Genomic DNA, 23,676 nt, shown 5'->3' on the forward strand with positions numbered 1-23,676 from the left:
GGCCTTGAACTCTTGACCCTCCTGCTTTCAGCATTCTGAAAGCTGGGATTATTTGCATGTACCATATACGTGGCTCCATTAATTTTCTTCTGTTAATATATTCATAGAGATACCCAGAGATTATAGAGTGTAATTAGAGGTACAACTAGATTCAAGGGAAGATCTTGAAAAATTAGGTGGATTAAAAGAAAGAGAAGGTAGAAGCTTGGGGGGGGAGGGAGAGCAACAGCAAGAAGAGGTCAGAGTCTGAAGAGGAGGGTACAGGCACAAATACAGCTTAGAAAGACTGTGGGAGCCGGGCGGTGGTGGCGCACGCCTTTAATCCCAGCACTCGGGAGGCAGAGGCAGGCGGATCTCTGTGAGTTCGAGGCCAGCCTGGTCTACAAGAGCTAGTACCAGGACAGGAACCAAAAAGCTACGGAGAAACCTTGTCTCGAAAATCAAAAAAAAAAAAAAAAAAAAAAAAAAAAGAAAAGAAAAGAAAAGAAAAAGAAAGACTGTGGGAATTCTGGAAGAGAAGATACAGGAGTGACAGGTGCTGACCTGCAGGGTTAGGCCAATGTGTTTGCTCCTCAAAACTGTTGGAAGGAAGTCTACTCATGACATCTTGAAGATGACAACTCTCTTTAGACCTGGTAGCAAACGCCTACAATCCCAGCACTTGGGAGGTGACAGGAGGACCACAAGTTCAAAGTCATTTTCTGCTACATATCAAGTTTGAGGCCAGCCTCAAAAACTAACCAATAAAAAATTAAAATTCAAACATTAGAAAAAGCAAACAAATAATAATTATTGTTCAGGCATTAATTTCTGCTATTTCTTTAGTTTGTTTAAATGTAGCTGATACTCAGTTCTGAACAAAACAAAAGTTCTTTAGACATTCAAAGAACTTTACTGACGACAAGGGAGAACTCACATTTCCTTTTTATCTAGCTGGTAGTTGTTTCTAAAAAGGACTCTTGAATGTGTCTCACATAGAATTCTTTTTTATTTATTTATTTATTTATTTATTTATTTATTTATTTGTTATGTATACAACATTCCTTCCATGTATGCTTGCATGTCAGAAGAGGGCATCAGATCTCATTACAGATGGTTGTGAGCCACCATGTGGTTGCTGGGAATTGAACTCAGGACCTCTGGAAGAGCAGGCAGTGCTCTTAACCTCTGAGCCATCTCTCCAGCCCTCACATAGAATTCTTGAACTTTTGATTTTCTTATGCTTTAAAGACTTATTTTTATTTTATGTGTGTTAGTATTCTTCCTGCATATATGTATATGTACCACATGAGTGCCTGGAGAGAGTGTGGAGTTAGGGACAGTAGGCAAATTGACACACGGTTGCTGGGAACCAAACCAAACCAAACCCAGATCTCCTGCAAGAGCAGCAAGTGCGTTCCCCCCCACCCCCACCCCAAGATAAGGTTTCTCTGTGTAGCCCAGGCTGGCCTTGAACTCACAGAGATCCACCTGCCTTTCACTCTCCTTTCCAGTGCTGAGATTAAAAGCGTGAGCCGCCAGCACCCCCTGGCTGCAGCAACTGCTCTTAAGAACTGGGCCAGGACCTCAAGCACAGCAAACATGCACTTTAACTGTGAGCTACACCCTTAGCCAGTATTATGACCTTCTGCCACTGAAGTCTTTCCAGTTTCTGAGGCTTGGTTCATATGAAACAGAATGAGCCTTTCTTATTTTTATGTGTGTTGCAAGAATCATTTGCCCCAAATAACACATCAGCATATTTACTAAACCTAGGGTTACCCGTTTAAAAATATTATGCATGAAACATCCACTTATTCCTTCACTTGTTGGATCTTTTTTTTTTCTTTTTGGTTTTTCGAGACAGGGTTTCTCTATAGCTTTGGAGCCTGTCCTGGAACTCCTTTTGTAGACCAGGCTGGCCTCGAATCACTTGTTGGATCTTATACTTACTGTCTAGTGAATATATTCTTCTAAATGGAAAATTGTCATAAATTTTCTCCATTCCCCCTGCCCCTTATATCAATTAAGTAGCTATTATTTTGCTCAAAAAATCAGAGAGCTTTTTCTCCTTGTGACAAACTACTCATTAACTCCTCCACCCAGGCCCTGCAAGACAGGGTCTCATGTAGCTAGACTAGTTTTGGGCTTGAAATGTAGGTAAAGATGACCTGAACTCCTGATCATGTTGTCTCTACCTTCCAAGTGCTTACAGATTTGTGCCCCCATGCCCACCTCCCATTGACCTTTTAAATTAGTTGTTCTTGGTTTGTAGCTCAGCGAGTAAAGGCACATGCTACCAAGCCTGATGACTCAAATTCAATTTCTGAAACCCACATTGAGGAAATAAAGAACTGATTCCTTCTGTAAATTGTCCTCTGACCTCTCCATGTGCATCACGGTAAGCATGACCAAATACATACATTACACTCACTTGCACACAGAAGAGTAAATAAAAATTTTGGAAGGTTAAACTTAAGTGTTTTCATCAATTTTCTGTCCTACAAAATCTAAGGGGACAGGAAAATATCTATACACATATTCATGACTTATTAAATAGCAAGAGTAGCCAGGCAAGCACGGTTCATACTTACAATCCAGCACTTGGGACGTGGAAGCAGGAGACTACTGCATATATTAGATCCTGTCCCAAACCAATGAACAAAACAAACAAAAGCAGAAAAAAAAAAAAAACATAACCAGCCGGGCGGTGGTGGCGCACACCTTTAATCCCAGCACTCGGGAGGCAGAGGCAGGCGGATCTCTGTGAGTTCGAGACCAGCCTGGTCTACAAGAGCTAGTTCCAGGACAGGCTCCAAAGCCACAGAGAAACCCTGTCTCGAAAAACCAAAAAAAAAAAAAAACCATAACCAAGCAAACAAAGACAAAAATAAAGGAGCATATGTGAAGAAACCCCGAAGCTCTGGCATATGTACGATCCACCTGACTACTTCAACAACCAAAAATTTTTAAAAGGCTGGTTTGCAAGTAGCAAAGATGTAAAACTCAAAGCAGAAATAATCCCCAGCCAGATACGTGGATGAATATTCACTATGGCAAAGGAAAAAAAAGACAATAGCCCCTGTTTCAAATTTCATATTTCATGGATTCCTTAGGAATCCCCTACTCAACCTAAAAAATCTACAGCAAACATTAAATAAATGGGACCTCCTGAAACTGAGAAGCTTCTGTAAAGCAAATGATAGACACTGTCACTAAGACAAAAAGGCAACCCACTGGCTGGAGAAGATCTTCACCAATCCCGCAACTGACAAAGGTCTGATCTCCAAAGTATATAAAGAACTCAAGAAACTAGATTGTAAAATGCTAATCAACCCAATTATAAAATGGGGCACTGAGCTGAACAGAGAATTCTCAACAGAAGAAGTTCAAATGGCCAAAAGATACTTAAGGTCATGCTCAACTTCCTTAGCGATCAGGGAAATGCAAATCAAGACAACTTTAAGATACCATCTTACACCTGTCAGAATGGCTAAAATCAAAAACACCAATGATAGCCGTTGCTGGAGAGGTTGTGGAGAAAGGGGTACACTCATCCATTGCTGGTGGGAATGCAAACTTGTGCAACCACTATGGAAAGCAGTGTGGCGGTTTCTCAGGAAATTCGGGATCAACCTACCCCTGGACCCAGCAAGCAATACCACTCTTGAGAATATACCCAAGAGATGCCCTATCATACAACAAAAGTATATGCTCAACTATGTTCATAGCAGCATTGTTTGTAATAGCCAGAACCTGGAAACAACTCAGATGCCCTTCAATGGAATGAAGAAAGTATGGAATATATACATATTAGAGTACTACTCAGCAGTAAAAAACAATGACTTCTTGAATTTTGCATGCAAATGGACGGAAATAGAAAACACTGTCCTGAGTGAGGTAAGTCAGACCCAAAAAGAGGAACATGGGATGTACTCACTCATAATTGGTTTCTAGCCATAAATAAAGGACATTGAGCCTATAATTCATGATCCTAGAGAAGCTAAATAAGAAGGTGAACCCAAAGAAAAACATATAGTCATCCTCCTGGATATTAACCTTCATCAGGCGATGAAAGGAGACAGAGACCCACATTGGAGCACCGGGCTGAAATCCCAAGGTCCAAATGAGGAGCAGAAGGAGAGAGAACACGAGCAAGGAACTCAGGACTGCGAGGGGTGCACCCACACACTGAGACAATGGGAATGTTCTATTGGGAACTCACCAAGGCCAGCTGTACTGGGTCTGAAAAAGCATGGGATAAAACTGGACTCGCTGAACATAGTGGACAATGAGGGCTGCTGAGAAGTCAAGAACAATGGCACTGGGTTTTGATCCTACTGCACGTACTGGCTTTGTGGGAGCCTAGGATGTTTGGATGCTCACCTTACTAGACCTGGAAGGAGGTGGGAGGTCCTTGGACTTCCCACAGGGCAGGGAACCCTGACTGCTCTTCGGGTTGCTGAGGGAGGGGGAGTTGATTGGGGGATGGGGAGGGAAATGGGAGGCGGTGGCATCAGGAGGCATCAAAAACTTCATATAGGGTGCTGGAGAAATGGCTAAGAGGCTAAGAATGCTTTGCTACTCTTACAGAAGGCTGGTGTTCATTCCTAGCACCCATATTAGGCAGTTCACAACCATCTGAAACTCTGGCTTAAGGGAATCTAATGTTCCTTTCTGGCCTCTTCAGGCACTGGCACTCACATGCACATGCCCACACACAGATATACAATTAAAAATAAACTTTAAAGGGCTGGAGATGGCTCAGGGGTTAAGAGCACTGCCTGATCTCCCATAGGTCCTGAGTTCAATTCCCAGCAACCTCATGGTGGCTCACAACAATCAGTAATGAGATCTGGTGCCCTCTTCTAGCTTGTAAGGATACATGCAGGGAGAGCACTGTCTGCATAATAAATAAATAAGTCTCAAAAAAAAAAAAGAAAGAAACAAAGAAACCTTAAAGGGCTGGCGAGATGGCTCAGTGGTTAAGAACACTGGCTGCTCTTCCAGAGACTTTGAGTTCAATTCCCAGGAGGCTCAGGAGTTCAATGCTTCCCCCAACTACATAGTGAGTTCCTGACCAATCAAGACTACAGAGGGAGACCCTATCTCAAAACAAACAGTAACAAGATTTTTCTGTATTGTTTATTCATTAAAAAAATAACATTCAAAAAAATCAAATTAACAGTTCAGAGGCCTCACACATTTTTTTAATAGATCAGGTAATTTTATTGAGGCAAATTACAGTCCCTGCAATGGAAAAGAATAAACATTTACTACCTCTTACTGTGAGAAGCAGTCTTAGGTTTGCTGAATTATTTAAGACTAAGAGAATATTACTACAGTCAATCATAATGCAAACAGTCTCAATTTACATACAAGGAGAACTGGTAAATACTGTTCAGATGTTAATTAAACTTTAGTTTAATAAATAAACATTTTAAAATGTGTTAGGAGTATTCTCCTAGACTGTAGAACAAGAGATTGAACAGAGGGAAATCGCTATGGTGAAAAGTCCTTTATGTCAAACGAGAACACCCGCCGCCGCCCATCTTCCACCGTGCCTTGCTGTGATCACTGGGCATTTGTGAAAAGTGCCCTGGCACATGAACAGCTGTTTGGTTTGTCTTTTACCTTCCTCTGAAGTTAATGCAATCACTTTGAGGGAAGGCAAATCAATCTTCCTAGAGAAAGCATTGTGTTTCACAGTACTGACCATAAAATAAATACAGCATCTATGTTTTTTTTCTGTACCACCTTTCTTCTGAGACTGGACCTTGTCTAAGTGGCCTTGATCCTTCTGCTTCAGCACCATATGTCTGACTTAGAATTTGTTTTCTAATGTGAAAGCAGTATTTAAAAGATGACCTTTAAAAAGTAACTAATGGGGCTGGAGAGATGGCTCAGCGGTTAAGAGCATTGTCTGCTCTTCCAAAGGTCCTGAGTTCAATTCCCAGCAACCACATGGTGGCTCACAACCATCTGTAATGAGGTCTGGTGCCCTCTTCTGGACTTCAGGCATACACACAGAAAGAATATTGTATACATAATAAATAAATAAATATTAAAAAAAAAAGTAACTAATGGCTGGGTGGCGAACGCCTTTAATCCCAGCACTTGAGAGGCAAAGGCAGTGGTTCTCTGTGAGTTTGAGGCCAGCCTGGTCTACAGAGTGAGTTCCAGGACAGGCTCCAAAGCTACAGAGAAACCCTGTCTCAAAAACAAACAAACAAACAAACAAATAAAAAGTAACTAATGTTTGGTCCTTCCACAGTAGAAAATGGCCACCAGGTAATGTGTATAATTCAAGCTTTGCTTACACAATTTCTTTTCCCTACTAAGTTCTTGTAGGTCTCGGGTTATAGGTGTTAGTTTTAGGAAGCATCTTCATTAAATGCTTGCCAACCACACAGGCCTGGCTCCTCCACACCCACCTCATCATCACTGTCCGACGTCTCGGAGTCTGACGAGGCTGCAGGCTGACTCACAGGAGGCTCCTTCTCCTCAGAGTCACTGCGCTTCCGCTTTGCCAAGGACAAGAGCTCCTAATTGGGTAGAAATAGTCACATCAGTTGTGCTCAACAGAAAAGTGCCCACCTTGATCTCTTCATGCCTGTGTTCAACTTAGTACACCCATGAGCACTGAGCAGACAGGAGACCAGAATTCATGGTTCAAAACTGAAGCTTCAAAATCTGCCCTCCCTTGAGGAGTGAAACAAACAGAAAATGGAATTGGAGCTACCTTCAGATTTTCAGATTCCTCTCTACACTGTTGAGTACTGACCACTGATACTGAATGGTAATATGTTTGCAAAGGCAATCTGCTTCATGTTTCAAATGGTAGAGTCAATATACTGCAAGAATTTTTTATTGTAGTTCATGGTAAATTTTTGCAATTATGGCTATTCTATCTAATAAGCCCACAAACTATACATTTCTGGGGTCATTTTATATTTTGAAAATGTAAATTAGAAAAAAGGAGGTTATCTTTCTGATGTACAGTCCAGGGCCCCACCGTAAGTAGGACACGCGCTGGCCAGAGCTCTGATCTGACAATGCCAATACTCCCATTCACTACCTATGCCCTGTCCTGGTGATTAAATACGAGGGGGATTGTCCACTGTCACATGGTTTCCAATTACTTCTCCCATATTCTCAGTCCAGTTGTTCAAAATCATGACCAAGGGTCACTTGCTCTACTCTCTGCAATCACACCACCAGCTGACATTAGACTGTTCTTACTAGACAGCAGGCACTTTTCTCCGCATCTGACACTTGCTCTTCATCATAACTCAATACAAACTATCATCCCATTGAGAGATAAAGAAGCGCCTGGTGGGCTGGTGAGATGGCTCAGTGCCTGCTTCAAAAGCCTGATGATCTGAGTTTGGTCCTCAGAACCCATATTAGCGTGGAAGGGAAGAACAGATTCCAAGAAGCTGTCCTCTGGCTTCTGTACATATGTCAGCCCATACACACATATACACGCACATGCATCATACATACACACACAATTTTACACAAGCATCACACATTTTTCCAAAAATCTATTTTTATTTTACATGCATTGATGTTTTCCATGCATGTATGTGTGTCTGTGTGAGGGTGTCAGATCACCTGGAACTGGAGTTGCAGACAGTTGTGAACTGCCGTGTAGGTGCTGGGAATTGAACCCAGAGCCTCTGAAGAGCAGCCAATGCCCTAACATAGTCACCCCTCTAGTGCTTACACACACATTTTTTTAAAAGATTTATTTATTTATTACATATACAACATTTTGACTCCATGTATGCCCGCATGCTAGAAATAGGCACCAGATCTCATTACAGATGGTTGTGAGCCACTATGTGGTTTCCGGGAGTTGAACTCAGGACCTCTGGAAGAGCAGCCAGTGCTCTTAACCACTGAGCCATCCCTCCAGTCCCTTACACACACATTTTTAAAGGCAGTATGTGGAGCAGAAGAGGTTAAGTCCTGTCCCTAAGCTGTATAATGTACTTAGTAACAGGAGTACATGAGAGTACAGGACTTAAACCTGGCAGCAGAATCCTGGCTCCTAATGCAGCCATGATTTACTAGTCTAAAACATTTTCCTACTGTGCCAGACAGAGTGCAGTTAATCAATACTGGCAGGAGCAACCCTTGATGACTGCAGTGCTATGCAATTAGAAATGAAGTGCAGGACAGATTTTAAAGCAGACTGTTACAAAGCATCTGTTTTCTTCTGACAGTCTCCTGCTATTTTAGGAGTAGTGTCCTTCCTTGGCCAGGATGAGAAAATGACCTTCTGAGATTAACAGCTGGCATGCTTCTTCTTCCTAAGTGGGCATGCTATGTCTGCCACTCTTCTCGTGTCATTGGAGACCAAGTACACCAGATCCTGAAAAGGTTAAAGGTAACTCCTACAGACCAAATGTATATTATGACAATGAAGTATTTATGCTTAATGGTTAAAAAGAAAATAGCTGGGCGTGGTCACGCACACCTTTAATCCCAGCACTTGGGAAGCAGAGGCAGACAGATCTCTATGAGATGGACATCAGTCTGGTCTACAAAGTGAGTTCCAGGATAGCTAGGCTTACAGAGAAATCCTGTTTTTGAAAACTAAACACACACACACCCCAAGGTAAGAAATAGCAAATACATACAGTTTAACACTACCAAAATCAAGACACAGGACCCCGCCATCACTCCAAATCTCCTCCTCCTTTCCCGGAAATCACTGTCATGTTTTCTTTTTTCTAAAAATATTTGTTTGTTTGTTTGTTTATTTGTTTATTTATTTTGTATACAATATTCTGTCTGTGTGTATGTCTGCAGGCCAGAAGAGGGTACCAGACATCACTACAGATGGTTGTGAGCCACCATGTGGTTACCGGGAATTGAACTCAGGACCTTTGGAAGAGCAGGCAATGCTCTCACTGAGCCATCTCTCCAGCCCCACTGTCATGTTTTCCACCCCTACAGATTTCCCCATTAGAGACTGGTATGAGAATGGAATCATACGGTCTTGTGGCCTCTTTGAGAGTGGTTTCTTACTTTTCATTGTAAATTTTTTTTTTGTTTTTGTTTTTTTTTGTTTTTCGAGACAGGGTTTCTCTGTGGTTTTGGAGTCTGTCCTGGAACTAGCTCTTGTAGACCAGGCTGGACTCGAACTCACAGAGATCCGCCTGCCTCTGCCTCCCAAGTGCTGGGATTAAAGGCGTGCGCCACCACCGCCCAGCTTTCATTGTAAATTTTTAAATTATTTTTTGTGTGCACATGTATATGGAGGTCAGAGGACAACTTTTGAGTTTCTGTACTCTTCTTCTACCACGTGGATCCTGAGGATCAAAATCAGATTATCAGGCCTGACAGCAAGTATCTTTAATTGCCAAGCCATTTCACTGGCATGAATATGGCTTGATTTAATATTTACACATCCGACATTCATCCATGTTGCAACAAGTAACAGTAGCCTTTCCCTTTTTAAAAAGATTTTAACTTTTTAGATTTATTTTTATATGTATGAGTGTTTTGTCTGTATGTATGCATGCACATCAAATGGGTGCTTAAGGAGATCAAAAGAGGACCTTAGATTCCCTGGAATTGGAGTTATAGATAACTAGATATTTACAGATAGTTATTGGGAACAGAATCCAGGTCCTCTGCAAGAGCAACAAATGCCTTTCTTTTCTTTTTTTTCTTTTTGGTTTTTTTCAAGACAGGGTTTCTCTGTTGCTTTGGAGCCTTCCTGAAACTTACTCTGTAGACCAGGCTGGCCTCAAACTCACAGAGATTCACTCACCTCTGCCTCCCTAGAATTAAAGGCGTGCGCCACCACTGCCCAATGGTGCAGCAAATGCTCTTAACCACTGAGCCATCTCTCCAGCCCCATTTTATAATTTTAAATTATGTGTATATATGTGTGTCAGTTTATGCACACGTGGATTATGCAAGTGCCTGTGGAGTCTGGAGGAGAGCAGCATCAGATCCCCTGAAGTTAGAGGCAGCTATTAGTTGCCTGAAATGGGTTCTGGAAACTGAACTTGAGTCCTTTGCAAGAGCAGCAAGTGTTCTTAACCCCTGAGCCATCTCTCCAGCCCAAGTGTGTCCATTTTTAATAATAAACTTCATTCCACTATGTGAATGTATCTCAGTGTATATCACCTACCAGATGATAACTACTTGGACTGTTTCCATTTGTGGGGCAATTTCACGTTCAGTTTCTATTTCACTTGGGATAAAATAAAAAAAATAGGATTGTATGTGAATTTGTTGATGGCCTTTGCCATTACACTTTGCCCTATATTCACTTAATGCAAAATTATAAACTTAAATTTTTTTATTACATTTATTTGTGTCCATGTGCACGTGAAGTCGTGGGAGTCAAAGAACAACCTGTGAGAGTCAGTTCTCTCCTTCTACCAGAACCTTTCACCTGGTCTCAGGGACTGAACTTAGGTTGTCAAGCTTGGCCACAGGCACCTGTACCTGGTAAGCAATCTTGCATCACTTTGAGGACTGTGGAATTCAGTTTTAACACCAACTCACTGAACATGCATTTGGAAAAACTCTTGCTCTGGTTTGAATATGTTTTGTTTCCCTAACTCTTGCAATAGTTTCTTTTTGTTTTGGGATGGAGCCTCACTTCCTGGCCCTGGTTACAGAGCTCTGACTGCCTACAGCTGGGACTAAAGGCATGTGCCACAACACCCAGCTTCTTGTAGTAGTTTAAGTCACAGAGAATTACTTGATGGTATTAAGAGGAAAGGAAGCTGATTTGGCTATGGTACGCAGAAGTGGAGCTTAAGGAAGTTACAATTTCATGGCTGAAGCCTAACAGCTTTGTAAGCAGACAGACACGTGTCTATCTAATGTCTCTCACACGATGTCATCCACCCTGAGTCTGTACCATGCTGTTGGCTTCCAGCCTCCAAAATTGTAAGCTAAGTATCCCCTTTCACCCTAAGAAGTAACCTAATTCATTACAGTAATGAACATTTGACTACAGCTTGTAATCAAGTCCTTCCCCGAAACAGTAAGTATTATATTCAGTAGATATTCATTAAAAGTTACTGAAACGGGATGGCAGGATGGCTCAGTGGATAAAAGGAACCAGCCATGAGCCTGAAAACCTGCATTCAATTCCCAGAACCCCAGAAAGGACAGAACCAACCACCTCAAGTTGTCCTTTGAATCTCACACACCTGTGTACTTAAAAGTTCACACACGACTGGGTGGTGGTGACACATGTCTTTAATCCCAGCACTTGGAAGGCAGGGGCAGGCAGATCTCTGTGAGTTCGAGGCCAGCCTGGTCTACAGAGCGAGTTCCTGGATAGGCTCCAAAGCTATGCAGAAAAACCCTGTCTCAAAAAACAAAACAAAAAAGAACAAAGCAAGTTTCAGGACAGCCAGAGCTGTAACATAGAGAAACCCTGTCTTGAAAAATAAATAAATACATAAGATAAGAATGTGCACGCACGCACACCTCTTATCTGGCATCATCAGTCTGTGACCTCAGCACTTGGAAGACAGAAAACTGACACAACCTTGAGGCCAGCCTAGGACTGAAGGATTTCTAGACCATCCTGGGGTAGAGCGCAAGATCCTAGAGCAAAAAAATAAACACAAAATAAAAAAAACAAGAGATCACTTTATACTAAACACCCAACACATGGCTTTCCATCCATTAACAGTGTATCTGACAAGCACTTTCACTTTGTGTAGCACAGTAGCTACACTACAACAGTAGTGTGGAGACAACAAGACCTTAATAGTGTGAAAACTGCCCTCTTCACTTCTGAAGTTCAATCCAGAAAGCCACTCCGGGAACTTGGATCAAACCACTCCATGGCTTAATCTTTTATATCCTAATGAGGGTTCCTAGGTTCAGATGGCTAGAACAATAAGCCAATAAAAATCTCCACAATATTGCACACATGAAGAGATTTTTATCATTTTTATTTCTGTGTGTATGCGTGTGCACACACATGTGCACGTGTGCCTGAGGAAGACAGAAGAGGGTGTCAGATCTCCTGGAGCTGAAATTAAAGGTGGTTGGGAGCCACCTGACAGGGGTACTGGGAACCACACTTGGGTCCTCAGGAAGAGTTGCAAGTACTCTTAACTGCTTAGCCATCTCAAAACCCACAGGAAGAGATTTTTAAGGGTGTTTTATTTGATATCTGTATTTTTACAAAAAGTGGTCCATGGGACTGGAGATATAGCTGAATTACTCTGTAGACTTGAAGTTCTGTAAAGAAAACTTTTGTAATGAACACAGCTTACTGACCTGAAGTCGGAAGTGGAAGAATGGAAGGACTGAGAGGAGGAGGTGACACGGGCAGACAGTGCAGTGCCCTCCTGGGGAGACTGCTCGCCCTTCCGGGTTTGGGAGCTTCCCTCATGTATCCAGTTTCCTCCCCAGGGAAAGCTTTTCATCCAGCCTGGTCCCATGTGACTAGTCTCATACAAAAATCACTTAGTGGGCTGGAGATATGGCTCAGAGGTTAAGAGTACACTGTACACTGGCTGCTCTTCCAGAGGTCCTGAGTTCAATTCTCAGCAACCACATGGTGGCTCGTAGTCATCGATAATGAGATCTGGTGCCCTCTTCTGATGTGCAGGCAGAACCCTGTATACATACTAAATAAATATTTTTTTTTTAAAGTGGCCAGGTGGTGGTAGCACAGGTCTTTAATTCCAGCATTCAGGAGGCAGAGACGGGTAGATAGATCTCTATGGGCTCTAATTCCATGACGATAACAACAACAAAACCTATTTACCTTTTCCCTATAGCCCACTCCACAATTCCACACTGGCCAGTCACACTTCTATGTCCAGTGAGCTATTTCACTACCATCCCTGTATTTCATCTCATCCAGTGAAAACCTTGATTTGTCTTAAGAAGAATGCTGTGCGAGGTGACACTCTGATCTATCAAATTTAAGCTGAGCCAAAGACGTGCTTAATGTCTCAGTGCCCAATCTACTACAGGTCTAGTTGTGAAGTGGTACCATATCTAGCCTGTACAGCAGTTTCAATCACACTGTTCAAAGGCCACATTTAAGTAGAGAGCACAAACTGGGACCTAAAATAAAGCAAGAAACTGGACTGATAACATTAACCTATAATCTGAGATAGTGGAGAGCTTGTGGCAGGATGATCTTAAATCTAAGGACTCCTGAGCTACAGAGAATTCAAGGGCAGCCTGAGAAATTTAGTGAGTTCTAGGCCAGTGAGGGCTATATAGTGAGATCCTGTCTTAAAAAGAAAAAGAGGCTGGGGAGATAAATGGCTTAGCTGTTAAGAGCACTGGTTTAATTCCCAGAACCTACATGGCACCCCACAACTGTCTATAACTCCAGTTCCAGATCTGACATACTCACACATACCAATGAACATGACATAAAAATAAAGTAAAAAATGTAAAAAGAAAGAGAAAGGGGTGAAGCTATAGTTCAGTGGCAGAGCATTTGTCTAGTATGTGTCTAATACTTGGGCACGATCTTCTCTATTTTTTTTTGATCTTCAGTATTTAAAAGAAAACAGAAAAAAAGCTCATACGAATAAAATTCATGAGGTTTCATAACTAAATAGCATGCTAAGCTCCTTTTTTCTTAACTCTATAAACATAACTAATTCCCAACAGCTAGATATTATTTGCCCATTACAACCCTGAATTTTTTAGTATTGAAACTCCTGCATTCATAGAAACACCTCAGTCCAGACAAACTAGAATGGTTGGTTACCTCGCTACCAGCACCTATTATGTTTCAAACATAGGTTAGGTAGATAACAAAGAAAAGATACAAATGTCCTTGGTTTTATGGAATTTAAGGCCAAGAGTAGGAGACAGGCAAGAAAATAAAGGAATCAGTTCCAATAAAGCTAAGCACTAAGAAAGTGAATCCTATCTGCAGGAGAGTGGGAGAGGCTTCTCCAAGAGCTGCGAGCAGAAACTTCAGAGAGAAGGGTATATGCGGCTCCCACCAGTGGCCTCCTCAGAACAGCTGAGGTCATGAAGCTGATAAGGTTGGCTCAAAGAACTGAAAGAGAAAACTGTCACTGATAGTTTAAGTAAGGGGGGGAATGAGGTGTGTCAGAGTAAGAAGAAACAATATCAGAGGAATGCAAACCAGGGTCAGAAATAGAGATATTTCATTTGGAGACAGCAAGAAAGCAGCAAATGGTCTGAAGTAGAGGAGTGATCTATCCACTAAGGTATTTTAGAGGAGCACTTGGAGCCAGGGTGGAGGAGTAGAGGAGTCAGTCTGAGAACTGATCCAGCCTCAGCAGAGGAATGGTGGCCTATAAAGTAAGCAGTCACAGGTATGGAGAGAACTGCTAAGAAAGAACACCCCACAGAATGTTGTATTGGCAGAAGAACGTGATTCAACAGTGGGCACTGGCTACATACTCAGATTAAGGAAGGTATGGGCTGGAGAGATGGCTCAGCAGTTAGAGCACTTTCTGCTCTTCCAGAGGACCTAAGTTCATTCCTGATGCCCTCTTCTGTTATGCAAACATAAATGCAAATAGAACACTCATATACATAAAGTACATAAATAAATAAATCTTTAAAAAAAAGAGTAAGGAAGGGAAAGCAGGGTATGGTGAAGAAATGGCTCTCAGCAGATAAAGGTGCATGACACTAAGCCAGACAACCAAAGTTCCATCACTGGCACCAATGGTGGAAAGAGCGAGCCAATTCCCAAAAGTCATCCTCTAACCTACACATGCAGGCAAGCAATGGATAGTCTTTCTTAGTTGGGCCTACTAGAGACTTCCTAGGACCTCTCTTTCGTGTTTTGTATAAAACACTGATATAAAGTATTCTCATACAAAAGTTTCTCATAAACTCAGGAAATGGAAACGTTATACTTTTAGCTGACAGCGTTTCTTTCATGTTAGTCTACGGTAGATTTTGAAGGCTATAATGAATTTATGAGTGGCAGTGTTGACTTGTCAAGTGCTACGTTTGTACAATAGTGTTACATGTAGCTTGCTGAAAGTTATTTACTAATTTCACTTAGCTTTTATTTGGAAATGATTAGAAGAGTGAAGCTTCTTCGCAGCTTTGATTAATACTCTGTGGGGGGGGTGAGAGAGAGAGAGAAAGAGAGAGAGAGAGAGAGAGAGAGAGAGAGAGAGAGCGCCTGTGTGTTCATTCCTAGGTATGCTACGCAGGTACTCTACTACTGAGCTCTATGTCCAACCCTGATGGGAGCTTTGATAGCAAAGCTTTTAAGAAAAATAGAAAATTCATTTAAAATTTCTGCTGACAGCTGGAGAGATGGCTCAAAGGTTAAGCAGCTCTTCCAGAAATCCTGAGTTCAACTCCCAGCAACCACAAGGTGGCTCATAACCATCTATGAGATCTGGTGAATCTCTTCCAGCGTGCAGGCATATCTGTAGACAGAATACTGTATGCATAATAAATAAATCTCAAAAAAAATTCTGCTGAGCCAAAAGTCATTTTAGAATTGGTTCTGTTGGTATATTTATTGTTTACTCAACAGCAGAGATTGTTGTCTTTCAACAAATGTGTTAGGTTAGATGAACAAAATGGAAGTGTTTGCCACATTCAAGGATCTGATAGAGAGAGTGGCTTACAGTCCCTTTCTTTATTGGATTGCAGGTTATGAAGGAAGAGCAGACGTATGTGGGGCTTTATATTGGCCTGATAAGGATGGCATTTAAGCTGACAACTAGAACAGATGTTAAGAAAAAGATTAGGGCTCTGAAGAACAAAGGGAGGTTGCTGTGTGTTCATTTGAGAGACCAGTGTGCACAGAAGAAGCTAGGCAGGAAAGACTGAGTCCCTTTGTGAAACTGAAAGAAACCCGAGTGAGTGAAGAGGACCGCACATGCCTTGTTTTAGTTTTTCAGACAGGATCTCACTGTGCAATGCAAGCTAGCCTTGAACCTTTTCTCTCTGCATCCTACGTGCTGGCATTACAGATATGAACTATCTGACCTAGCTGGAGAAGCAGAATCTGTTTTAACTCTGAGAATGGAGAAATTAAGGTTAATGGATTATGGGCAACATTAAAAGTAAAGATGGGTAGGTCGATGGTGGCATACACCTTTAATTCCAGTACTCAAGAGGTAGACATAGGCAGATCTATGTGAGTCCTGGTTACCAGAGTGAGTTCCAGGACAGCCAGAGCTACACAGAGAAATCCTGTCTCAAAAAACCACTAACAACAACAACAACAACAAAAAAAGTAAGGATAACATGAGAAAACTTAAAAGTTTGTTGGATATTATAAGTATTGTTTCAATTAATTTCTATTTCGTTTATCTACATAGTGGATATATAATTTATCTTACTGCAAGTTGGTGTTACAAATAAATCTTCAGTCATGGGCCTAAAGTTCCATTACTCTCAGTTAAAATGGGACACTCACAAGTGGGAGCCTATGAGATGGCTCATCAGGTAAAGAAAGGCACCTGCTACCAAGACCAAGTTTAATGACCTGAATTCAGTCTTCAGGACCCACACAGAGAATCAACTCCTGAAAGCTGCACTTTGACCCTCATATACATGCCATGGCACTAAAGCACCCTCACACACATAAGCAAGCAAATGTAAATTTTACAAAGTTAAAACCCGGGGCTGGAGAGATGGCTCAGTGGTTAAGAGCACTGGCTGCTCTTCCAGATGTCCTTCGTTCAATTCCCAGCAACCATATGGTGGCTCACAATCATCTGTAATGAGATCTGGCGCCCTCTTCTGGCGTGTGGGCATACATGGAGGCAGAATACTGCATACATAATAAATAAATAAATAAATAAATAAATAAATAAATAAATAAATAAATAAATAAATAAGTCTTGAACAACAAAACAAAGTTAAAAAATCAAAGAGCTAGAAGAGTGGTTCAGTGGTAGAGAGTGCTGGCCTAGCATGTGAAATCCTCAAGATCTCTCTCTCTCTCTCTCTCTCTCTCTCTCTCTCTCTCTCTCTCTCTCACACACACACACACACACACACACACAAAATGAATCAAAGCTGCCAAGAGCCTTCGGTCTTCTAATCATTTCCAAATAAAAGCCAAGTGAAACTAGTAAATAAGTTTCAGCAAGCTACATGTAACACCATTGTACAAACGTAGCACTTGACAAGAACACTGCCGCTCACCAATTCATTATAGCCTTCAAAATCTATAGCAGACTAACATGAAATGCTGTCAGCTAAAAGTATAACGTTTATATTTCCTGAGTTTATGAGAAAATTTGCACGAGGATACTTTATATCAGTGTTTTATACAAAACAGTAAAGAGAGGTCCTAGGAAATCTCTAGTAGGCCCATCTAAGATAAACACTATCATTTTTTTTTCAATATGGGAGTTGGAATCTCAAGCCTCTTGCACGTTAGGTGAGCACTCTAACATTAAATCATATCCCTAGCTCTCTTCTTATCTTTTGGGATGGTTTATCAAGTTGTTCAGTCACTTTAGCCTTCATCTTACTCTTCAGTGCAAACAGGCCTAAGTAGAGTGGCTGGGATTATAGGGCTGTGCCATCTTCAAAGACAAAGTTCACTGCTGCCACTTAAAAGTGATATGGCCAGAGGGTGGTGGCGCACACCTTTAATCCCAGCACTTGGAATGCAGAGGCAGGAGGATCTCTATGAGTTTGAGGCCAGTCTGGTCTAAGGAGTGAGTTCCAGGACAGCCAAAGAAACCTTTTCTCAAAACACGAAAGGAATGGGGCTGGAGAGATGGCTCAGCGGTTAAGAGCACTGCTTGCTCTTTCAAAGGTCCTGAGTTCAATTACCAGCAACCACATGGTGGCTCACAACCATCTATAATGAGATCTGGTGCCCTCTTAACTGGCCCTCAGGCAGGCAAACCACTGTATACTTAATAAGTAAATCTTAAAAAAAACAAAACAAAACACGGAAGGAAGGAAGGAGGGAGGGAGGGAGGGAGGGAGGGAGGGAGGGAGGGAGGGAGGGAGGGAAGGAAGGAAGGAAGGAAGGAAGGAAGGAAGGAAGGAAGGAAGGAAAACCAGGAATGATGGGTCACATTGTAATCCTGGCATTTGGAAAATTGAGGCAGGCAAACTGTCATAGGTTTCAGGACAGCTTAGATATAAGTGAAACACTTTCTCTCTAAAAAAAAAGAAGAGAAAAAAAGAAAGGAAAGAAAGAAAGAAAACTATAAAACATTTTAGTATGAATATACCTGAACAAGTTTTGAGACCGGCAAAGCAGCAAGAAAGAAAAAGAAAGGGAGGGAGGGAAGGAAGAAGGAAGTCTGTAGTTCTGTCTGGCCTTGAACTGTTGCTCCTCCTGCTCTAGGTTCCTGAGTGCTAGGGTTACAGCTATGCACTTCCATGGTAGGTTAGAGATGAGTAAAGCATCAACGACAAGTATCCTGCAGTTTAAAAATGGAAAAGGAATAGTGCAGCCAAATAAAAACCAGGGTCACTATCAGGTTACATGATAGTAACAAAAATCCTCCAAGGCTTGGAAGTATAGCCCAGTGGCACAGCTACGTCCAGCATGTATGATGTCTTGGGTTTAATCTCCAGTGTTACTTTTATGAGCACGAGTGCATGCACAAGCACACACACACACACACACACACACTATACAAATACCTTCCTAAGAAGAAAGAATCACTGACTCAAGAAAGAAAAAATCTCTAGGGCTGGAGAGATGGCTCAAGGGTTAAGAGGACCTGGTTCCATTTCCAGCACCCACACGGCAGCTCATCACCATGTGGAACTCCAGTTCCAGGGGACCCAACACCCTCTTCAGTTCTCTGCAGTCACCAGGCATGAATGTGGTACACAAACATACATGCAGGGAAAAATATCCATATATATCAATTTTTTTCAAAGTTAAACAAATAAAGTGCCTCTAGTGGCTGGGTATTTAGTTCAGAAGCAAAGCAATTTAGTACAAATGATATCCTGGATTCAATGACAGCAGCAGCAACGAAAATACAAAAACCACCCCACTAATTAATCACTAGAGATTTAAATGCACTAGCCGCTTTGCCATGCTAAACATCTCTTGTCAAGTTCTTTGGGTTGCTTGTATGCCCTGAACTTGGATACACTATAGGAAACAAGTAGTTATTTCTCTCCCCAACTAGTTACAATGTCTTACTAAGAAAGATGAACTTACATACAAAGCAGTGGTCTCAATCATGAATCATAATTGCCTAGCCTGTACTTGTTATAAATATAGAATCCAGGACTTTCAGTCTCTGAGGGTCTGATTTAGTAGACCGGAGGTAGAAACTATGCCCCTCAAACCCCCAACCTATTTTTTTGTTTATTTTACATTATCATGTGTGCCTTTTAAACTGGTATCATACATAGTGTTGGTTTTTAAAGTCAATCTACATTTTAAATAAACAACACAGGCGGTCCTTCTTCTAACCACCAAGGAAAGCACAAGCGGCTTACTGACTGTCCCTTCAGGAAGTGCTCATTTGGAGGTGCTCCAGTAATGCTGACATAATGGGTTAGATTCCCACCTGAAAACTCGGGAACAGCCTCCTTACTAACCGTGCACCAGTCTCCTAGTAGACATTGGCAGACCTGTCATGGTTTGTTCTTTCCACAGGACCATGAACTAGCCAAGCCCAATGTGAAGCCTCCTATGAAAACTCAGCATTAGTCAGGAAAGACCTGGGATACACTGCCTATGTTCTACAGACTCAAGATCCTAAAATCAGGTGGACTATAAATTTCTTCTAAACGACTTTGATAAGGCCACCCAGAAGACAGATCATTCTCTTGGATTCCTTTGTGGGTCAGACACAGTGCTAAACAGACAAAAACAAACAACAATAAAAACAAACAAAGAGAAGGCACTGGTGCTCCTGTTAGGATGCACAAGGAAAGGGACTTTTGATCCAGTTCCCATCTGATTGCAAACATGCCAACAAGTAGCTGAAGGGGAGGTAGAATTGCTATTAAAACATTTGTGAAACCATATATAAACTTCACATTCTTTTTTCAAATAGATATTTAGAATTACATCTAAAGTTGCAACCTCCTTCATTTATTACTTTGGAAATACTTTTTTTATTAAAGATATGTTTATTTTTACTTTGTGTGTTTGTTTTGCCTGTATGTTTGCTTATGTATCATCCACAACTTGGTGCCTGTGAAGGTCAGAAGAGGGGATGTGATCCCCTAGAACTAGAGTTAAAAATGGTTGTGAGCCACCAACTGAACTCTTGCAGGTTTTCTGCAAGAACAGTATGCTGCTTTAACCGACTGAGCCATCTATCTCTCCAGCCCCTGGAAATGCTCTTTGTGGATCAGATAAAATATCTCTACCACCAATAGATGCACTTCGCCCAATCAATCATTCATCAAAAATCATTAAGGTTCAGAATATTTTGCAGTTTCATTCCTCTTTGGAACAGATGCTGTAGGAAGGCTTTACCAAGCACCCTAAACAGTCTCCCTAATTGATTTGATAACTTTCTCTATTTAGTGTATCTTAAAAACATGAGTTTTAACAACATGGAAACTGGTCATGAAACATTATTCCCTAGCTGGACACGAAGCTGGGTGTGGTTGGGGCTCAAGCTTGTAACCCAAAACTCTGGAGGCTGAGGCAGGAGAACTCCAAGTACAAAGCCAGCACAGACTACATAGCAAGACCTATCTCAAAAACAAACCAAGATCTAGAGAGATGGCTCCGCTGTTAGAAGAACGTGCTGCTTTTACAGATGACCTGGGTTTGGTTCCAGCACCCACATGATAGTTCACAACTGTCTGTAACTCCAGCTCCAGGCAGTCCAATACCCTCCTCTGGTCTCCATGAGCAACAGGTACACACATGGTCCAGATACACACAAAGGAAAAACACTCATACATGTTAAAAAAAATGTTTAGGGGCTGGAGAGATGGCTCAGCAGTTAAGAGCACTGACTGTTCTTCCAGGGGACCCAGGTTCAATTCCAAGCACCGCATGGGAGCTCCTGTTTGTAACCCCAGTTCCAGGGAATCTGGTACCCTCACACTGACACACAGGCAGGGAAAACATCAATGCATATTATATGTGTGTGTGTGTGTGTGTGTGTGTGTGTATGTATGTGTGTGTGTGATATATATCACATATATTTTTAAACAAATCAAAACAATTTTTAAAGGCAACATTATTCTCATTTCGCAATATGAAAAACTAAAAATACATACTAACCTGATGTAGTAGAAACTTGCAAATGTCAGGGTTAGATTCCATTTCTACTACTTACTAGAGAATTATTTAGCTCCTTTAATCTCATTTTCTTCATATGTTCAACTTCACCAAGATTTGAAAATGTGACCATGTGAATAAAGAGCACTTAGGTATTTCATTTATCCCAGATATGATGTAAATGACTACATCTGCCCCAGATATGATGTAAATGACTACATCTGCACTCCATGAAGGCGGAGGTATGATATAGATTCCAATCTTCCTACCAGTCTAAAAATTTATCAATAAAACTTTTTATAGACAGCAATACATTTTTGGTAGATATTCAGGAATCTTTCAATGAAAATGCCTTCAATTTATTCACTCAGTTCCTATCTCTAAACAGGGTTTCCTGTCCTTGGATAGTTCTTTTACTGGCCCCATTACTTTTCCACCTCCCTACCACCATTTTTAAAAAGTTTTTTTTTTTTTTTTTTTTTGGATTGGGTGTAGTGATCCATGCCTGATAACCCTGCACTCAGGAGTCAAGGTAGAACTAGTTTAGTTCAATAACAGACTATAGTCTGAGATGCTGTATCAAAAAAGAAAAACTTGTGTGTGTGTGTAGGAGGGGCTTTCTTTAGATTAAAGCCTTATCAGTCTTTCCTTCGTAAAAGTCCTCCCTTTTCAAGCCAAAATTAATTCTGAGACCTCTGGTCTATTAATGAAAACTCCCAAGAAGGTTTTTATACAAAAACTTTGTAGCTTATACCAACATTATTATAAACATTTGATCCATGTAACTGCCCAATTCAATACACAAGGCTGATGGTATATGCCTCTACTTTACAGTGGAGACCAAAGGCACATGGCTAGAAAGCAATTAGGACTCAGAATTTCAGATTCCGAATTTAGTAATCTACTCCATTTATAAAGCTATTGTATCTTGCATACTCTCCTCTATGTCACTCATGAAACATGGAGGAAACCATCTTTGTACCTCCTGATACCATCAGAGTACCGCAACAAGAACAGCTTCCTCCCTGTAGTGTTTTCTAGACTACACAAGCAATGCAGGCTACTCCAAGACACTAAGGCCACAAAAAATGCAGGCTACTCCGAGACACGAAGGCCACAAGTTACTTTCAATACTTGCTCCCCGATCTTCAAGTGAAAAAGAATGCCGGCTGCATAAAAAAAGGCTAAGAGCCTGTGTCACAGTCCCTCTATACCTCCCCCGCCCCCCTCAGTTCACAACTTTCAGTTCTCTGTCCTCTTTCCTCCTCCCTGGATAGGAGTTTTTTGTCTGACATCCCAACGGGAACCCATTTCGACGGTAAATGACCCTAGTCTCCAAAGAGACTACAGCTAAGTCTTCCTCCCCAAACACTGCGGAAGCTCTTCGGGACATTTATGGATGTCCCTCCTATGTCCACATGTCCGATCTGAAAAACTTCATCTTCCTTCCAGAGTCCACACCTTCAAGGCTATTTTTCCCTCCCACAGCCCATGCTCACTCTTGCACCTCCTCCAAAATCTCCCAGCCATTGGGGCTGGCGGACGATACTTCCTATCTCGCCCGGCCCGGATCTCTCGGCCTACAGTCATGACGCCCTGAACCGACCCAAGCAGACAGCGGCCCCCTTCAGTACCCCAAACCCCGAGGCCCATCAGCCCCGATCCCTGCCCCGCCTCCCGGCCCGAGGCGCCAAGTCCTCGGGGCACAGTCTCCAGGCCTGGCCCTGGTTCCCAGGGCCTAAGACTCAGCGGGGAGACAGGAAGGTGCTGCAGCAGCGGGTCGGACACCGGGCGAGTCGGACGCTCGGGCCGGGCGGCTCACAGCTCCCGTGGCCAGGACTCAGCCCTCCCGCTCCGCCGGCCCGCGCCTCCGCGGCCTGCCCTCACCTGATCCAGGTTCTCGTCGCTGCCGCTGTCCTCAGTATCCGAGTCGATTACGACACGGCCTTTCCGCTTCTTTACCATGGTGGTCCCCCGGCTCCCACGCCGGACGCCGCCGGGACTACCCTCTTGCCCGCCTGCCAGTGGGACCGCCACTGCCGCCACCGCCGCCGCCGCCGCCGTCGCTCGACCCACACAAAGGCGACCGCGCATGCGCGCTCCGCTCCGCCCCTGGCCCCGCCCCCCGCCAGGCGCACGCCGTTCGCCAATGCCTGGCGCCCCGCCCCGCCCCACCCCCGACGCAGCGCGAGGGGCGGGGCTACGTTCCTGCTGGTTCCGGGCGGGAGTTACCCGGTCTCTTTCGGCGGGCAGGGTGTTAGAGCTGCGGGTTTCCCAGGGATTCTCTGCTAGAAGCTAGTTTGAGACCCTGGACCAGGGTCCACTCTGAGGAATCTCATGCGTTTCCAGCCTTGGAAGGCGACTTCAGGAGCCACCAGAGTGGACGACAGTTCCCGTGGAACTTGCCGAGGGCACGGGTGGAGGAACCGGAGCCTGCCTGCCTGGGACGTATTAGTGACAGCGGAACAGCGACCCAAAGAGTAGGGAAGAATATTCCAAGGGATAGCATCGTGGAAAAAAAGTCCAGCGATAAT

General features: G+C 42.6%; 1 protein-coding gene across 1 annotated transcript in view; it reads right to left on the reverse strand.

Annotated features, from left to right (window-relative positions):
• Rtf1 (RTF1 homolog, Paf1/RNA polymerase II complex component) overlaps positions 1 to 23,236 on the reverse strand; it is a 62,957-nt gene extending 39,721 nt beyond the window's left edge. Inside the window, exons 1-2 of the mRNA XM_057781573.1 lie at positions 23,030 to 23,236; positions 6,414 to 6,524 (exon numbers count right to left, since the gene is read on the reverse strand). Of these exons, the coding sequence (XP_057637556.1) occupies positions 6,414 to 6,524; positions 23,030 to 23,236 (318 nt within the window). The remainder of the gene's footprint in view (positions 1 to 6,413; positions 6,525 to 23,029) is intronic.
• Positions 23,237 to 23,676: the final 440 nt, after the last annotated feature.

The sequence above is a fragment of the Chionomys nivalis genome, chromosome 9 (genome assembly GCF_950005125.1).
Source record: "Chionomys nivalis chromosome 9, mChiNiv1.1, whole genome shotgun sequence".
Lineage (NCBI taxonomy): Eukaryota > Metazoa > Chordata > Mammalia > Rodentia > Cricetidae > Chionomys > Chionomys nivalis.